General features: G+C 35.5%; 1 protein-coding gene across 2 annotated transcripts in view; it reads right to left on the bottom strand.

Moving 5' to 3' along the window:
* The window catches only part of LOC108708858 (cell adhesion molecule 2-like), an 860,128-nt gene that overhangs the window by 234,784 nt on the left and 605,368 nt on the right, over positions 1-19,976 (bottom strand). For both annotated transcript variants that reach the window (XM_041583368.1, XM_041583367.1), the window contains exon 2: positions 2,188-2,214. In XM_041583368.1, the coding sequence (XP_041439302.1) occupies positions 2,188-2,214 (27 nt within the window). The remainder of the gene's footprint in view (positions 1-2,187; positions 2,215-19,976) is intronic.

Genomic DNA, 19,976 nt, shown 5'->3' with positions numbered 1-19,976 from the left:
CTTGTTCCAAAAGGCACAAGCAATCTTAAACTGGCCCCTAAATGTAATATAAATACATTCGCTTTTGCTTAAAGTTTGACTGACCTACACCAGCTTCTGGCTTCATCCTTTACTGATCATAAGCTCTATCTACCCCAAAATCCTAACACTGCACATTTTACCCTAGATATATGGGATTCATTGGTTATCATCTTGCATAACATGCAATTATATGTGTGTACTTAATTTGGCTTTGGTGTACAGGTATGGGAACTGTTATCCGGAAACCCCCTATCTGGAAACTCATTATCCAAAAAGCTCAGAATTTTGGAAACGTCATCTACCATAGACTACATTTTATTCAAATAATCCACATTTTTCAAAATGATTTCCCATTTCTTTGTTCTGTAATAATAAAACAGAACCTTGTACTTGATCTCAACTAAAATACACTGTAATTAATCCTTACTGGAAGCAAAACCAACCTATTCTGTTTATTTGATGTTTACATGATTCTCTTGTAGACTTAAGGTACAAAGATCCAAATTACGGAAAGACCTGTTATCAGGAAAACCCCAGGTCCTGAGCATTCTGGATAACAGGTCGCATACCTGTAGTAAACTATGCAAACTATGTTTCAGTTTGTAGTATAAAATCATTAATGTTTTTTTATTTTTTTATTAACTTTATTTGTCACTAACTTAAAGGGATCCTGTCCATGGATCACTGCGAAAATCCATGATCAAACTTGATATAGGCCATATGTCATTAACTTATCTAAGAAAATCAGAAATTAAAAGGATACTGTCATGGGAAAACATTTTTTTTCCCAAAATGAATCAGTTAATAGTGCTGCTCCAGGAGAATTCTGCACTGAAATCCATTTCTCAAAAGAGCAAACAGATTTTTTTATATTCAATTTTAAAATCAGACATGGGGCTCAACATTTTGTCAATTTCCCAGCTGCGCCTGGTCATTTGGCTTGTGCCTGCACTTTAGGAGAGAAATGCTTTCTGGTAGGCTGCTGTTTTTCCTTCTCAATGTAACTGAATGTGTCTCAGTGGGACATGGGTTTTTACTATTGAGTGCTGTTCTTAGATCTACCAGGCAGCTGTTATCTTGTGTTAGGGAGCTGCTATCTGGTTACCTTCCCATTGTTCTTTTGTTTGGCTGCTGGGGGGGAAAAGGGAGGGGGTGATATGCAGTACAGTAGTAAAGAGTGATTGAAGTTTATCAGAGCACAAGTCACATGACTTGGGGCAGCTCAGAAATTGACAATATGTCTAGCCCCATGTCAGATTTCAAAATTTAATATAAAAAAATCTGTTTGCTCTTTTGAGAAATGGATTTCAGTGCAGAATTCTCCTGGAGCAGCACTATTAACTGATTCATTTTGGAAAAAAAATGTTTTCCCATGACAGTATCCCTTTAATTTCTGATTTTCTTAGATAAGTTAGTCACATATGGCCTATATCAAGTTTGATCATGGATTTTCGCACTGATCCAATCTGCTACATCACATAAAAAATGCGATATTGATTCATAAAAGAATGATAGTGGTTTGCACTTTTCAGGTTGGTAAATGACCTCTTACAGTTACTGAGGGGGGTTTATTGATGACGTTTGCACACATGGTACACAAGGCATACTTTTATTCTAGTAGAATGTTTCAGATGCTTCACTAAAGTCTGCTCAATATATCAAGTGCTTTTAGGGTTATCAAATCTAAACATTCTGAGATATCATATCCAAGGAGACCATCATCAAATATTTTCAAAAAATCAGTTATACACAAAGGATGATGTTTGGCCAATGCATTCCAAATATGTGGACAGCATCATTTTTACCTTCGTTGCATCCTTATGTTATGAGTATTTACATGTTAACCTGTTGTATAAATATCCATAGCTCTAAATTTGTTTACAAAATTAATGCAATAGTTCTATATGACAGAAAAATATGACCATGCATTATATATTTCATACTTGTTTATAAAAGAACATATTCATATAGTTTTGTGTGTTTTAGACCTAGAAAAATTATGGCATCAGCCTTCAAACCTTCAACTATTTCACTTTTACCTGTGATTAATTCTTTTAACCATTTTTAAGAAATTGCCTTTATCTTTGCCACTTTTTGATAAAATACAGAAATATAATTTATCCTTTAAAAATCGTAAAATTTTGCCTATGCGTTAAAAGAACTCACGTTTTTGTTTGTTTCTCGGAGAAGCCGCTGATCCAGGGAAAGGTTTGCAGGAGAAGAAGAGAATAAATAAACAGATATTAGATGGGAAGGCGATAAGAAAATTTGAACTCACCATTTCAGTAATGTATTATATTTGTGACCATCTGGGTTTTGAAGATACTGGGGTATTTCTAAAGCAATCAGAAAAATGGCATAAAATATATTCAAGACCAATACTTGAAAATAACCTGAAATGATAGTACTGCTTGTAGTTCTGCAATGACATGCTGTCTCTGCCTAAACATGTAAAAAAAATATATATAACATTATTACATAATTACATAATTGTAAATATTTTTTTGGATTATTATATTCACTTAATATATGATGTAACATATTCTTAATAGTAAGAGAGAAGGGCCACTCGAAACTCTGCTTGTTAATGATATTCAGGAGTGCTGTCTTATAAAGGTGACGTGATTATGTCATATGTGATTTAGAAGGTCTTCTAAAGTAAAAAACCTTGAAATTTTACAAAATATTTTCTATGTTGAAGAAAATATACTCTAACAAAAAGTTGACTGCAGGACTAAAGGTCCAAGGCTTCAATAAATATGCAGGTAACACCATTATGGATATAGTCTTCCTCTGAGAGCTGGTACTTGAAAATTACTCTGACAGCAGGATGGAAGGAAATTCATCCATGTAGGTTCTAAACCCTCTTCCTGCTTGCCTAGAACTCCTGTTAATGATTTTTTTTCTATATCTTGGTAATAAGAAGGAGTGTAACTAAAATATGGTCACTTTGCTGACTGCAAGTCATTGATAATTAAACCAGTCAGAAGCCATTAGATCATGTTCTATTCAACATTTGTTCATGTTTTCAAATTTACAAACAGTACATTATTTTAGGCAACCAATCGCTACAGAAACAAGATTACTTAATCAGACCAAACTCTCAACTTAAATAAGAGAACACATTTTTTTTGTACCCATGAGTTCAATAGTCTTTGGGCAAAATCCAATTTTTCATGAGCAACACTGCGTAACTTACTGTAACCTACTAGGCCTTCCTATCTCTCATCTCTCCCTGCTACAATCTGTAATAGATTCTGCTGCCAGAATTCTCCTCCTCTCATTCAAAAGGGTATAGGCCTCTCCATTATTAAAGTCCTTACCATGGCTTTCCATAAAGCCTAGAATACAAACTGCTTCATTCCATTGTACCTCACTACAATTCTTCTCGTGTGTCTTTGTATCTCCATATGTTCCTCAACAACTCCTTCCTCCTATCTCTTTAACACTTTGAACTTACTCTTTAATGTCACTGTATTTTTTTTTATTTTTTTTATTGTATTGGCCCCCTTTTTGTTCAATTTATTGTTCTGTTTTACAGTGCTGTGTGCATAAATAGTGCCATGTAAATAGAATATACATACATACATACATACTTTGTTACAAGCCACCTGCCACTGTAACAAAACTCATTGCAAGAGGATGAGGAAATATTAGTCGTATATGAAGACAAAGAATTCAGTTGGGCCTTGAGGAAGATACAGTATTATATTCAAATCAATACAATATGCTTGACACTATGCCTTTTAAACACTGCTTACAATCAGGGAATGGCACCATGATTTATATCAAATTCCAGCATTTTTTGGGAGAGATCATAATTGTTCCACAATGTATTCACACTTCATATGTTTGGCTCTCTACATTACAAATACAATATCCAAAGTCATATCCAGTAATTAATTGTGGGCAAATGTAAACAAGTAAAAGTAATGGAAGTCCTTGGCTGTCTAATTGGAAGTCTGGGGGCTAAATGTTGCACTTCATGGGATTTTTATTACCCTCAGTGCCCATAAATACCACAGACTTGTCTGTACAGCAACATTGTTTCAGTAAAATCAACCCCCAAACATTTATTGTCTTATAATTGCCTCACTGTCCTCCAAGAGATGGATATTATGACATTAGAACTTTTAAAATGCCATTCAATTATTAGTGGGTTATATTATAAGATATAGTAGTGGATATTACTAAATCCATTTGCGGACGATTTTTGTCTGCATAAGGCTCATAAATTTATAATAACCTCTTCTCTTGCTCCAGAGAATAAAAACAAATCTAGACAACTGTTTTTTTAGCGTAATCATCATATTGCAACGTGTAGGGCAATGGAGATAATTTAATGACATTAATAACCTGAGAGACTAGAATTTGGACTGGGACCTAATGGCCCTAATAAGGTTTATTGGCATAAATAAGCAAGGGACTTAGCAGACAAAATGAAAAGCTATATAGGGTTTTCCTCCTAATACCTGACCTACTTGACATGGGCTTGAAATACATTTTTCTATAACATGTCTGCACAGAATGAAACAGAATTTCTTTGTAGTTAATTTAGAAGTAAACATTTTCACTTGTTCACTTGCATGCTTTTGGCTCAGTGAAAACGTAATTGTTGATCACACAGGAAATGTAAAAAAAGAGTAAAAATAGGCAAATACAGAATGTGAACAATTTAATATTAAAATATATAATTCAATAAACAAAATGTGATTCTAAAAGTATAAGAAGTGTAGAAATTTAAAGTAACCCTTTCTATGCTGACCATGTTTTCTTCTAATTTTCCATGAAACAGAAAATACGCTGACTATCATCAGTCCTTATTTGCCCTGCACTGGTGCAACTGGGGTGTTTGCTTCAGAAACACTACTATAGTTTATATAAACAAGCTGCTGTGTAGCCATGGGGGCAGCCATGCAAGCACAGGATACACAGTAGATAACAGATAAGTACTACTATAGTTTATATAAACAAGCTGCGGTGTAGCCATGGGGGCACCAATTCAAGCACAGGATACACAGTAGATAACAGATAAGTACTACTAAAGTTTATATAAACAAGCTGCTGTGTAACCATGGGGGCAGCCATTCAAGCACAGGATACACAGTAGATAACAGATGAGTACTACTAAAGTTTATATAAACAAGCTGCTGTGTAACCATGGGGGCAGCCATTCAAGCACAGGATACACAGTAGATAGTAGATACGTTGTGAAGAATCCATTGTATGTTACAGAGCGTATCTGTTATCAGCTGTGCATTCTATCCATTTTCACTTTTTTCAGTTTGAATGTCTGCCCCCATGGCTACTAAGCAACTTGTTTTATACACACTATAGTAGTGATTTTGAAGCAAACACACCAGTGCAGGGCAACAGGACATGTTATTTTCACTTCTTTAATACACTTTAATTTGTTGGTGTTACTGTATATTTATCCTCGCAGAATCCATACATGCTATAGCAACAGTATTGGACACAAACTGAATATAGGTATAATGCAATATCAGTTACAAAATGAGTCCAAGCTACCTTACTCAATTGCAGTGATGGTCAAATTTCTCCCATTTCGCTTTGCCGAAATATTTGCGAATTTCCTGAGAAATTTGCGAAACTGTGAAAAATTCGCGAAATGAGCATTTTGACGGCAGCATCAAAATTATTTTGACGCCAGGGACAATTCCAACGGGACCGACAGTTCTGACACCGGCGACAATTCTGATGCGCATTAAAGTTAATGGGCGCCTATTAATTGTTGCCTGCGTTAGCATAAATTAAAATAATTTTTAATTAATATAAATGATTTAATCTAAAATAATTTTTATGCTGGCGAAAATTCTCTGCAAATTTTCGTGGCAATTTTGTGAATTTATTTGCCGGTGGCAAACAGCGGAAATTTGCCGCGTATTCGCACCTGGCGAATAAATCCGCCCATCACTGTGTTATCAGATAAGAATATCTGGGTTGGGACAGATTACACGGCATTGAGGTTTTGTATGTAAGGAAAAATTAGTAAATTTGAGGATGAATGAATATAATATGAAGCTGTTCAGCTAAAGGTGACAAATAGTGTTTAGTGCGAGTATGTTCAAACTAGTTGTAGATCTCCCAGTAATCCTCAGACAAACAGTAGAAAGTAAGACACTCCAGAGGCAAAGGCTACTAGATACAATTATGTAGTGTATTAATTCTTAAGGGAGGGGAAAAGAACGCTGGCTATCATCTGACGTTATTTGACTTTTGGGTTTGGGATTTCTGAAACACCACTATTAAAATCTTCAAAAGCAGAACTGCATTAGAATGAACAATATGAAAACAGAAGCTCTAGTGCTTTTGATGTGTGATGTCATTGAAAAATGGTTTGCAAGTAGTGATGGGCGAATTCTTACATTTCTCAAAAAAAATTGCGGAAAACTTTGTGAAACTCGAAAAATTACGACCGTGTCCAATTTTGGACACGGGTCCGAAAAGTCGCTAACGTAAATTTTGACGCTAGCGTTAAAGTCGATCGGCGTCCAAATACTGTTGACGTGCGGCAATTTTGACTTGATAGACTTTTCGGACGCACTGGCAAAAATTTTTGACACAGTCACAAATTTATTCAGCCGGCGGCGGCAAAATGTGGAAATTCATCGCAAATTTGTGACAGGCAAATTTATTCGCCCATCACTATTTGCAAGTACCCACCAAAATCTGAGTGTTGTAATAGAGCATGAAGGACTTTGGTTTCTGGTTTTTAGTGTATAGTATGTTCTGTACCAAGCACTTATTGGATAAAATAACTGTGTCTTGATACACTATTATAAACAAGAGTGTAAGAGTGTATTTATATAATGGAAACCGACAACACTATAATTTGGTAAAAAAAAAATTCAGTTGGTTCTATCCCATAGCCTTTGGTACCAGATTTTCTTACTTTCTTTGGCTAAAGGTAATGGGGGAGTGTCCAATTACATGCTGCCATTTTAAAGTTTACGGACTAATTATATTTTTAATGTATGTCCTTTTTGCACTATCCTCTATTGTACATACGTGCTGTTCACCTTTTTGTAATATTAAAATATATCATTTAATAAAATAAAGTGTGATTCTAAAAGTATAAGAAGGAGTATAGAAATTTATAGTAACCCTTTCCATGCTGACCATGTTTTCTTCTTTCCATCAACAAGTGACAGCAGAATTTTGCATTCTAGACGTTTTTGACACATACATACAAAATATTAAATTATATTATAGATTTCATGTGCCTGCTGCTGCCATGGGACCCCTGGGCAATCGCACCCCAGGGGCCACTTGTTCCCCGCCTTTGCTCATTGCCTAGGGGCTGGAGAACGAGAGGAGATGGAGCGATTAGCTTGAGAAGCCACTCCTCCGCTCCTGAACCCGGAAGTGCAGCAGAACGTAGAATCTACTACGTTCTGTGGCATTTCATCACCTTTATCCACAGAACATAGATTCTACATTCTGTGGCACTTAAAGGGTTAATACCTGGGTATGTCTCAGGACAAGCTACAAAACTATTGAAGCTTGCAGTACCTCTCATGTAGTTCCTGTATATAATTTAAATAATAATGCAATGTATAAGGAACTTACAAATAATTACTTTTTACTTTCTAAATTTGCAGAACTCCCGTGAAAATACGCATCCAAAAAGTCGCTCGTGTCAAAATTACTGTGCATCAACACTATTTGGACACCCATTGACTTTAATGTGGCATCAAAATTGACGAGAGCGTCAGTTTTCGAGTTTCACAAATTTTTTCGCCGTGTCACAGGGAAATCTCAAATATTTCGTCAAAATGGGAGAAATTCGCCCATCACTTTTTATGATCCACCCCTGTTATTCCTTGGCAAACAGCTCTAGTGATATGTAACTTCTATACTTTAGTGGCATCACATCACAGTTCTGTACAATATTCCTTTCCTGTAATGCCCTTTTTTCAATGCTCAAGCTCAAGTCCCTCAATAAGGATCTTTGATAAGTGCTGCCCACTTTCTAAACCCTGTCATTAAATCAAGAAGAAGAGAAGAGGTCCTTGAGCCCATGCTTTACTATCGTTTTTACCTGGATGGCACTTAGTGCAGATATTTCCATTGATAATATGACAAAGAGTTCACTCACTGAAGACATTGTTTTCATACAAATTGCAGGTCCTTGCATTAAGAAAGGAACATAAATTGTCTACAGAAGTAGAGACAAATGGAGTAACTCAACGCAACTTCCATGAAAATTCAGAACTGAATATAGTAATCACTATTATTATTTATTTATTATTATTATTATTTATAAAGCAGTGAACTTACTTCAACTCTTCATCAAAGGTTCTCTTTTGTAAGACTAGAAAACCATTTAATATCATGCAGTCATTTGCACATATTATACCATACTAAGGAAAACATGGATTCTTCTGATATGCTAATTCCATGTCCACTTCCATATTGTTATCATAGCTCACAGCTATACCTTGCACAGAATAACCCTGCCTATGTATAAATGGCTCAACAGGGTTCTATGTTTAGCATGCAAATTGCTAAAATATATTATAAATTAATCCCTTCTGATTTGTATCTGTATTATATATATATATTTTTTTTATATACATTGAATATCTGAACAAGCAACCTCTGTTTTATGTTAAATAAAAACATATTCTCTCTAAAGTTATACAATATTTGTACATTCTGCGTATAAGCTAAGCAAATAAATATAGATATAAAATGATACATATTACCCACTCATACAGTATATTATCTTCTCGAATATAAAACAGAAAATCTTTATGTTAAGAAACAGAATAAGCAGAAGACTACAGATGCATCTGATTGATTTAGTAATATATCAATGCTTCGGGGCACATTTACTAAGGGTCGAATATCGAGGGTTAATTAACCCTCAATATTCGACTAGTGAAGTTAAATCCTTCGATTTCGAATATCGAAGTCGAAGGATTTACCGATATTCGTTCGATCGAACGATCGAAGGAGTAATCGTTCGATCGAACGATTAAATCCTTCGAATCGAACTAAATTCCTTTAATCAAAAAAACCTTGGAAAGCCTATGGGGACCTTCCCCATAGGCTAACATTGATGCTCGGTAGGTTTTAGGTGGCGAAGTAGGGGGTCGACTTTTTTTTAAAGAGAGAGTACTTCGTCTATCGAATGGTCGAATAGTTGAACGATTTTTAGTTTGAATCGTTCGATTCGTAGTTCGAATCGTTCGATTCGTAGTTCGAATCGTTCGATTCGTAGTCGAAGTCGTAATCGAAGGTTGAAGTAGCCAATTCGATGGCCGAAGTAGCCAAAAAAACACCTTGAAATTTGAAGTATTTTTTATTCTATTCCTTCACGCGAGCTAAGTAAATGTGCCCCTTCATGTTTGAAGGGCAAGTGCAAAATATTAAAATGGATGCAAAATTGTTTGTGCTCTGATGATATCAAAATATTTTTCTCCCTTATAAGCTATAGCACTAATGCACCAGCTCTGCCTGCTCTGATGAATTTCAGGGCAAAGGATAACGAAGGCAAAATTATGAAAAACAAATAGTGGGTAAAAAAAAAACATTGCCTTTTTTATATCCAAACTTTGCATGAAGCACTGCTTTTTCAAATATACCCTGACAGTAATAATTAGTAAGTTGACCAAAAAAGTTTTAAAGTACTTTGCTCTGTTGCCAGATCTGTCAACTTTGATACATAAATGTTAATAATTGCAAGTTATTCAAAGTTGTGTTATCGGCTTCCATCACAGACTTAATTTGCAATGACAGCTGCGTTAGCCATGTATAATGTTTTACACAAAAGCATTATAAAGCCTTGAGGCTCCCTCTGACTAATACATAAAACATTCTCAGCAGAAACAAGCCATGCATTGGCCAAATAATTTATCACATATGATGCATACACTTACTGGCCTTTATAATATTTGTGCCTAGCTATATTTTAAAAAGAGACCCCCCAAATCTATTGAATCAAACTGCCATCTTTAAAAGAATATCCCCTACAGATAATATTATCACTTTATCCCAGATACATGGTAGAATTCATTTAGTCTAACAATGGTTCTCTATGGGAGTATCATTCTTTAAACAGTTGTTTAACAAAATAAAACATCTAATAAATATAGAAAGTTGTATATAAAGTTCTATAAGGATTTTATATTAATAATCTGAAAATCATATTATTTAAAAAAATAATATTGTTTTGTTTGCTCTTCGTCAATTAATAATTCATATTGCTCACAGAGTTCTTCATTGTCTTAAAGTATATACAGTATGTAAATGTAGGGGACCCAAAGGGTAAACTACTTCTACTGCTCATGGACATTTCTCTGCTGACCCAAACTTGAGTTTAGATTTAGTTTAAAAGGAGAGGACCAATGCCCCATTATCTTTGGGTTCCACCTAGTAGCAGGGGTAGATGTAGAGAGACTGGAGCAGAATGATCCAATATGGGAATTTAGCTCTAGGGCGAGCAACCACCTAAGTGGGACATTGTGGCAGAAGCTTTGTCATAGCACACCCTTCGGAGATACACAGGCCAGTTTACTCACCAGGTGATATCCCTAAAATACAGGGAGCACAGTTTAGAAAGGGCCTAGGGTCCTATATTTTATCTGTGATAGGCTTCACAGGAGGTGTTCCCATGGTGGTGACACTAGAGACCTGTGTGGGTCAGAACTGCACCCAACTGCACCCAACTGCACCCAACTGGTCCATGGCATTTGCTGGCATTCTACCATCTATAGAATGGTAGAATGCCACATATATTAGGGATGTACCAAATCCACTATTTTGGATTCGGCCGAACCCCCAAATCATTTGCGAATGATTCAGCCGAAAACCGAACCAAATCCTAATTTTAGGGGTGGGATGGGGAAAACATTTTTTACTTCCTTGTTTTGTGACAAAAAGTCATGCAATATTGTTCCCCACCCCTAATTTGCATATACAAATTAGGATACGGTTCAGCCGGAAAAAAAGGGCAGAATTCTATATATATATTTACTGCAGAAGTTGACAGCACTCCAAGGATGATTATACGGCAAGACAAAAAGTAAAAAAAATTGGTTGTATTTTCTTGACGAACGTTCCTGTACAAAACCAAAACGTTGGACCTCAAATAAACCTCTACTTTTTTTACTTTTTGTCTTGTCATATAATCGTCCTTGGAGTGCTGTCAACTTCTGCAGTAACTACTTTATTTCTATGGACTGGCACCCAGGCTTCCTAGCCTCCTATGGTTGTGTGTTTCATTCGCCTTGCTGATATATATATATTTGGGGTTTTTTTTCAATAAAACTTTGTTTTTGTACACCAAGGGGCAGAACCCCGAATGTAAATCATTTGACTTTGAATATCGAAGTTGAAGGATTTACCGCAAATAGTTCGATCAAATGAAAAATCGTTCTATCGAACGATTAAATCCTTCGAATCGTTCGATTCGAAGTATTTTAATCCATCGATCGAATCATTTTTCTTCGACCAAAAAAACATTAGAAAGCCTATGGGGACCTTCCCCATAGGCTAACATTGCACTTTGGTAGGTTTTAGGTGGCGAAGTAGGGGGTCGAAGTTTTTTTTAAAGAGACAGTACTTCAGAGACAGTACTTCGACTATCGAATGGTCGAATGATTTTTAGTTCGAATCGTTCGATTCAAAGTCGTAGTCAAAGGTCGAAGTAGCCAATTCGCTGGTCGAAGTAGCCAACAAAAAACATTCAAAATTTGAAGTTTTTTTTATTCTGTTCCTTCACTCGAGCTAAGTAAATGGGCCCCCATATGTTCTATGGGGTGCACCAGCCTAACCAACAAATTGCCAAAAGTGATAGATGCCAGGATACCACTATTTGCAAAACGGTGCCGGCGTCTCGTTTTTGACGCCGGTGTCCGTTTTTTCGGAAATTTTTTTTTTTGCCGCCGGATAAATTCGCCCATCACTAGTAGTAATCAGAAGCACAGAGCTCTCAGTTACTTCTCCTGGTTTTATTTTTTTGTAAGATTTAGAAAGCAAGGCTGTCTTATCTTATATTTTGTTTTTTATTCAACTCTAGGGCTGGAGTGTCTGCTAGAAATCTACAAAAATCTTTTTACCAAGGTCATACCTAGATTTAAAATTTGCTTCTGTATATTAACAAGCTAATAAAACAGTTATTCTATATTGTAAACAAATAAGGATACACATGTTGTTATAATCTGTAGCTGTGGTAGCTAGGTCACTTTATTCATAGTGGTATTATTCATACATGATTATATTGGCCATCACATGGCATGTTCATATTTTTTAGAGACTAATTGCAAGTGGGTATTTATAAGTAGAGGATAACAAACTTCCTCTGCCTCTTGGAATGATGAAACGAATACTGTAGCAGTATAATAACTAACTGTGAATTATATTAATATATTCAAGAACCCTTTCCAGCAGAGGCCACTTTCACATTTATGTATATATTGAAATATAATCAGCATTGTTATTGTTATTTATGAACTAGAAAATTACTGCCGTCTGTAATTTCACACTGAGTGATTTAAAATATTTATTTAAGATAACACAGTAGAGCCATGGCATGAGATATAAATTGATAGGAAATTCCAAATGTCTTTCAGTCTGTCACTGAACTATTGTGCAAGAAGAATTTGTACTAACCCCTGTGCTCAGATTACTGTAATTGTGTGAACCATCTGGTCTGTTTTTAACCAAAGGAACTCAGAGCAGAAAATTCATACGCAGGCTCCGGCATGAAGATCATTAGATAGAAAAATGCCACTTTTAAATATCTTTAACATGGGGGTCCTGAAAGAAAGCAATCACAGCTACAATAATTTTGAGTGATTGACCCCCATATTAGTATTTTGGTTCAAGCTATTTAGGTTTACCTTCCAGCAGGGTTATATTGCTCTCAGAAAAAAAGGAATCTGATTCAATACTGTTTTAATCAAATTATACTGTAGCTTAATGTAACTGTTTCATTTGCCTGATGCAGTTCATACACTTAGGGGCAGATTTATCAAGGGTCGAATTTCGAAGTAGAAAAAGCTGGAATAATTCGACTCCGAATACCGAAGTCAAAGTTTTTTTACATCGAATTTGGCCATTTGCAATCGAAGTAAAATCGTTACATCCTTCGATTGAAGATTTTCCTTTGACTTCAAAAAACGAAAAAAAAAATGCTCTAGAAGGTCCCCATTGGCTAACATAGCACTTCGGCAAGTTTTCGAACGATTTTACTTTGAATCGAATTTGAAGTCAAAGTCGTAGTATCCTATTTGATGGTTTAAGCATCCAAAAAAATTACTTCGAATTTCAAATTTTTTTACTTCGAAAATTCCCGCAAATTCACTTCGACCCTTGATAAATCTGCCCCTTAGTCACCCATTTACTAACAATCAAATTTCTATTTTTTCCACTATGCTCAGAAAATTCAAAATTTATTAAGTATACAAACCACAAAAACCTCTAATGTAAACGATTGCCAAGTAAAATTTGTTGAGGTCCTGTACAAGTCAGTGGGAGTAGCAATGATTTTGAACCATTTTGAATCAATTCAGCCTTTTAGAGGTTTTCTAATTCGGTTTCACTAGTGATTATATACAAAAACGAAAATTTTTAGAGGTTTTAAGTGTTTTTCATATTTTTATTTTGATCATTAAGCTATTTGTGCTCCTGATATTTAGATCTTTTAATACATGTCATGACATTAGTGGTTTTAGAGAAAGTACGTTTATTTGTTTCTAAAACCTCTAAAGTGACTAAAATGGGACTGTTGATAATTGTGCCTCCAAGATACACTTGTTTGGTGCGAGAATTTAAAGTCACAAAGCAGGCATGTAGCATTCTCACACAGTCCACGTATCTTTAGGTATTTCTTAGATTCAAATAAGCACTATGCTTATTTTATTTGTTTTTATCTTCGTATAAGACACTGAGCATATTAACTACATAGTAACTACATTGTATTTTTTTTTTAATTCAGTTTTTTAAGGAAAAATTTCTTACAGAAAATGGCAATTCCAAAAATGACAATGCTTTACCAGGTCCAGGTATGTATACCCCTAGCACAAGGAATTAGCAAACATTTTCACCTGGTGCTGCTTCTTTGGTAAAATTAGCTACAAAATTCCTCAATTTTCCACCCAAAAAAAAAACAATATTTTTTTGTGCAGAAAAAAAGCATGTTGTGAAATGTGGATAAAAAACAACAACAGAATTATCCAACTTTCTCCATGTATTTTGTTTTCCAGGGAAAAATGTTTTTTTCCAATCGACTCATATGAGCCCAGTCTCCTAACTTGTACAAACTTGTTGCCTAAATACCTCAAAAACCTGAAACCCGAAAGTCCTTGATATTCCTGTGAAACCTTTCAAGTTATTCCGCTTTGTCCCTGCCTGGTCTCAAGATCACTAAATCCACTGCCCATTTCACCACTGCCAATTTTAGTCCTCATCTATGAGACCTTCTTCTTCTTCTTGATCAATATTTGGCCAATTCCTTACCAGATATTGATTTGAAAAAAATATTCTGGGCCACCTTTTACATGACAACACTGAATGCCATTCATTGTAACATATTTTTACATTTAAAATCAGAGGTTGATAGATAACATGGCAGAAGAAAGTGCAAATATGAAGACCAAGGTGCATTTCTGGCAAAAAACACGGCACTTTTCTTTCAACACTTTACCCCAATAGTAAATTAACCCTAACACTTTACATTACTATATGATTCATGTCTATTAGAAAGAATTACAAGGCCTACATTCCAAAACATATTAGGGACACATTTTTAAAGCAGTTTTTTCTACCCAAGACTTCTAAATGTATATGATTGCTGTGAGTAATTGACATTTTGGAAAGGGCATTGGTCTGTTAAGTGGTATATTGATTTGTGAAAAAAAAACCAAGAAATCTCTGCAGGAAACCAGAGCAGTCTTTTCCCTATACATGAAATAACAAAGTTAAAGAATTGAAGAACATCTTGTGTCTAAATTGCCCTGTAAGTAAATTTGCATCCAAAAAAGTTTTTTTAACTGTAGTAGGAAGTTGTGTTATATTTATGAGATATTGATGAATAGGCCACATGGATTGAAATTTACTGTAAGTCTGTAATCCTTCTGTGGACATCTTTTATTCATTCCAGAAGAGGAGTAGAATATTTCAACAGATTCATATCAGACTCTCTTGGAAAGCTGTCAAAGGCCTTCAATTCTGCCACACACTCAACATGTTAGAACTCAACATAGTCCAAATAATGTCTTTTAATTGTATATAAAAGCAGGAGACTTTAATTAAAAACTACCTGTAGTTTAGCTTTGCAGGACAAGCAAATACTCTATATATAATATATGTTAAAGATAGTTTCCCTCTAAATTAATTTTTAGTATGATGTAGACTGATTGGCTGGCAGTTATTTGAAAAAGAGTCTGGAATATGATTAAAAAAGACCTGAATAGAACACCCGTGGGACCCAAAGATTAACCCATGAGTTCAGATCTCAAAATAGGGTTGCTGATATAAATACAGATGCCGGTATTGCAAGACTTGCCATCCTTAACTCTTAGGGGCACATTTACTAAGCTCGAATGAAGGATTCAAAGTAAAAAAAACTTCGAATTTCGAAGTAATTTTTTGGGTACTTCGACCATCGAATTGGTCAAATTCGATCGAAATCAAATGATTCGAACGATTCAAGGTAAAAATCGTTCGACCATTCGACAATTTGATAATCAAAGTACTGTCTCTTTATAAAAAAAACTTCGACTTCATACTTCGCCAAATTAAAGCTACCGAAGTCCAATTTTGGCCTATGGGGATCTTCCACAGCACTTTTCTACGTTTTTTTTGGTCGGATAAAAATCCTTCGATCGATCACTTAAAATCGTTCGAATCGTTCGATTCGAACGATTTTATCGTTCGATCAAACGATTTTTATTCGATCAAACCTTTTGCGCTAAAATCCTTCGAATTCGAATGATTTTACTTCGAGGGTTGAATTTGAGGGTTTTTTAACCCTTGAAATTCGACCCTTGATAAATCTGCCCCTTAATGTCAGTGAGGTGGGCTGGTGTTTGGAGGAGATGAATTAAATTTAAAGCATCTAGTCTGTGACATCTATATGCTGCCTACGGTAGATGGTGGAGGTCTTGCTGTGAAGCTGAATTTGTAGTAGGAGCAAACGAACTATTTGCACATTCAAAACACACACAAGTATAGCTTTAACAAGAGGGGTAACATTTGACTGCATTATAGTCGCATAATAATAAGAATGTTTTTCTACTCTGACTTTAGGATCAACTTGGGACACATATTATACATTTACACTGATGTCATACATGGTCTTAATGAGTATATAAGACCAATCTTGAACTTTTACTCAACTTCTACTTTATCTGCAAGAAGAAACTTTTATTTTATTTGCTATCAAATATGTATTTGACTTTGGACATCTGCTACCTGCATTGGTTTTAGGGGGTTAGGGTGGTTTTTTAAGCTGTTATTGGTTACTTTGTGTTTTGCATGGAATAATTGTATATTCATATAGGGGCGGATTTACATAGGGTCGAATATCGAGGGTTAATTAACCCTCAATATTCGACCGTCCAAGTTAAATCCTTCGACTTCGAATATCGAAGTTCAAGGATTTAGCACTATTCCTTCGATCGAACAAAAAATTGCTCGATCGAACGATTAAATCATTTGAATCGTTCTATTTGAAGGATTTTAATCCATCGATCAAATGATTTTTCTTCGACCAAAAAAACATTAGAAAGCCCATAGGCTAACATTGTACTTCGGTAGGTTTTAGGTGGCGAACCAGGGGGTCGAAGTTTTTTTTAAAGAGACAGTACTTTGACTATCGAATGGTCGAATAGGACAACGATTTTTAGTTCGAGTCGAAGTCGTAGTCGAAGGTTGAAGTAGCCAATTCGATGGTCAAAGTAGCCAAAAAAAGTTTTTTTTATTCTATTCCTTCACTCGAGCTAAGTAAATGGGCCCCTTAGAGTGCAAGTTCCCACACATATGTGTGGTAGATAGTCTCAAATTTTGTATGATGTTATTTAACTATTGTAGTGAAACACCACGCAAGATGATCTTGGAACATGAATAGGTTAATATAGGTTACACATGGTTTACCGATTTGTATTTTGTATTTAGCTTAAAGTTGAACTACCCCTTTAAGTTTCACTGAATATAATATAGCAGATTCGCATGGTGAAGAAACAGATACTATATAGCTGGAGACTCCATTTTGGCATTCCTATCCCTTTAGAAAAATAGCATATAACTTAATATTACTGATATCAATGGTGATAAAATTACCAATTTTGAGAAAGAAGTTTCAGATAGTTTCCCAGCACAGGTCAGCCTGCTAGTATAACTGATAGATGCATCCTACACATGGAGTTTCAAAGCTAATGTGCCGCTGAACAGTAGAGATGTTCTCATTAATATTAGAAGTATCTCTCACACAATTTCATAATGAAATTGACAAAAGGAAGAATTCCTGATTTTAATTTCTAAATATTTACTTTGTGAAATTTTCCAGAGAACACTATTATGTTCCATTTTCAATATCTTTTTCATTATCAATTAATATCAATGCAGATATAATTTGTTTACATGAGGAGAAAAAATCTCCAAACAACCAAAGAAAATTGGATCTATTCTTTTACTTATGTAACGTATAATGGCCTTTAGCTCATCCATGGTCTTCATCCATAGATCCATAAAGCTATAGGGAAAATTAAGATGGAAAGGAAAGAAACTAAAGAAGTGCGAAAGAAGGAAGAATTATAGTTGTGTTATAATGCAACTGTCCATATATGTAAAAAATGGTCTATGGTAAGCCAGAATGTGTATTTTGGGACCATTCTACAGGTTTGTGCGATGGAAATGTCTGTGTGATGATGTACAATGATGATGTAGCGTAGACAGATAATGGAAATGAAGAATGATTTTTGGAGATGAGAATTAATATGAATGAAGGAATATGACAATTTTGGGCTTCTCTATGAACAGCCTATCTAGATTGCTTTAAAAATGATTATTTGCAAATAAATTGAGTTATTCCCTTCTTCATTCCTGACTGTATTGAATTGTGATAAGAAGCATCAAATACCCAACAAAATAATATACTATAAAAAAAATTGTAATGCTTTGAGAGGAAAACAGAGTGTGATTTTGGAGCAGAAAGAAGAAAAAGAGTGAGACCATAAGAAATATAGAGAATGTGTCTAGGAAACAGTCCAATAGAAAATAAATTAGAGCAGTGGTGACACCATGAATTTGTAATTTACAAATGCAGCCACAAGTACAGTCGTGCTAAAATGGACACAAATGTTGCTCAAAGTTACTGCATTCATTAAAGGTACTTGGGTTAAAACATGCTCCTTGACCATCTGTGAATCGCTGGGGGACCCTGGAACTACCACCACCCAGTTAGGGTTCCAGGGTTGTCCAAGTGTTGCACAATTGAAGAAGCAGATGTGGTAAAATAGTCACACCCAAATAAGTGATGCAGTTCCCACTGCAACTTGCATCCTATTTGCTACCACTCCCAATAGCAATTGAATCCATTTTGAGGCTCCATGCACAAATATGGAGGGCTAAATTCCCCACAATGTCACAATGAGTTCAGCATTGCACTTGTGGTTGTAAGTTATCCTTTAAGCAGTTTGCCACTGGGATTCAAATATACAGTAAACATGTATACAAGGCAAGACTTTAGTATTTCCATTACATAAATTGTGCTCTACAGCATGAGATGGGATCTTTTATCGGGAATTTGTGGTTCTCCATAAATTAAAGGGGAGGTTCTATACTATATAATTTAAAGGGATACTGTCATTGGAAAACATGTTTTTTTTCAAAACACATCGGTTAATAATGCTGCTCCAGCAGAATTCTTCACTGAAATCTGTTTTTCAAAGGAACAAATAGATTTTAACATGGGGCTAGACATATTTTCAGTTTCCCAGGTGCCCTCAGCCATGTGACTTGTGCACTGATAAACTTAAAGGGATACTGTCATGGGGGAAAAAGGGAGGGGTGATATCACTCTACCTTCCAGTATAGCAGTACAAGAGTGATTGAAGTTTATCAGAGCACAAGTCACATGACTTGGGGCAGCTGGGAAATTGACAATATGTCTAGCCCCATATCAGATTTCAAAATTGAATATAAAAAAATCTGTTTGCTCTTTTGAGAAATGGATTTCAGTGCGGAATTCTGCTGGAGCAGCACTATTAACTGATTCATTTTGAAAAAAAAATTTTTCCCATGACAGTATCCCTTTAAGTCACTCTTTACTGCTGCACTGCAAGTTGGAGTGATATCAGCCCCTCACTTCTCCCCCACCCCAGCAGCCCATCAACAGAACAATGGGAAGGTAACCAGATAACAGCCCACTGGTAGATATACGAACAGCACTCAATAGTAAAAATGTCCCATTACTACTCCTTCAGCTATCTTGAGTAGGAGAAACAATAGCCTGTCAGAAAGCATTTCTGCACAATTGTTTTCTGGTGATTAATCCTATACCTGTACCATCAACATACCTGCCAACTCCCTGTAGTCTCCCGAGAGTTACCAAATGTTTTCAATCTCCTCTTCCAGTCTCCTGTCCCTATCCACCCTTTCCCTGGTTTTCTACTTTTTGTGGCCAAAATGTGAACATGTACAAAAGCTTTCAGTGATGTCATGTGAGCAGTGATATCAATTCTGCCAATGTCACTTCCTGGTTTGAAAAATTCTGCGGGACACCCATTTAAGCTATTTAATTTCATGATTTTACAGTTGACCTATCTGTATTGAGGCTGTGGGCACAACATACATTCGATCTACTCTTCTAACTTTTTAAAAAACTTTTCATCAAAGTCATTTGGAAAAAAGAAGAATGAAATAATAAGTGTAAATACAGTGCATGCCCATCTGTATAGCTGTTTCCATTACACTGTTTCATTATA

The sequence above is a fragment of the Xenopus laevis genome, chromosome 2S (genome assembly GCF_017654675.1).
Source record: "Xenopus laevis strain J_2021 chromosome 2S, Xenopus_laevis_v10.1, whole genome shotgun sequence".
Classification (NCBI taxonomy): domain Eukaryota; kingdom Metazoa; phylum Chordata; class Amphibia; order Anura; family Pipidae; genus Xenopus; species Xenopus laevis.
This window is presented reverse-complemented; position numbering and strand designations above follow the sequence as displayed.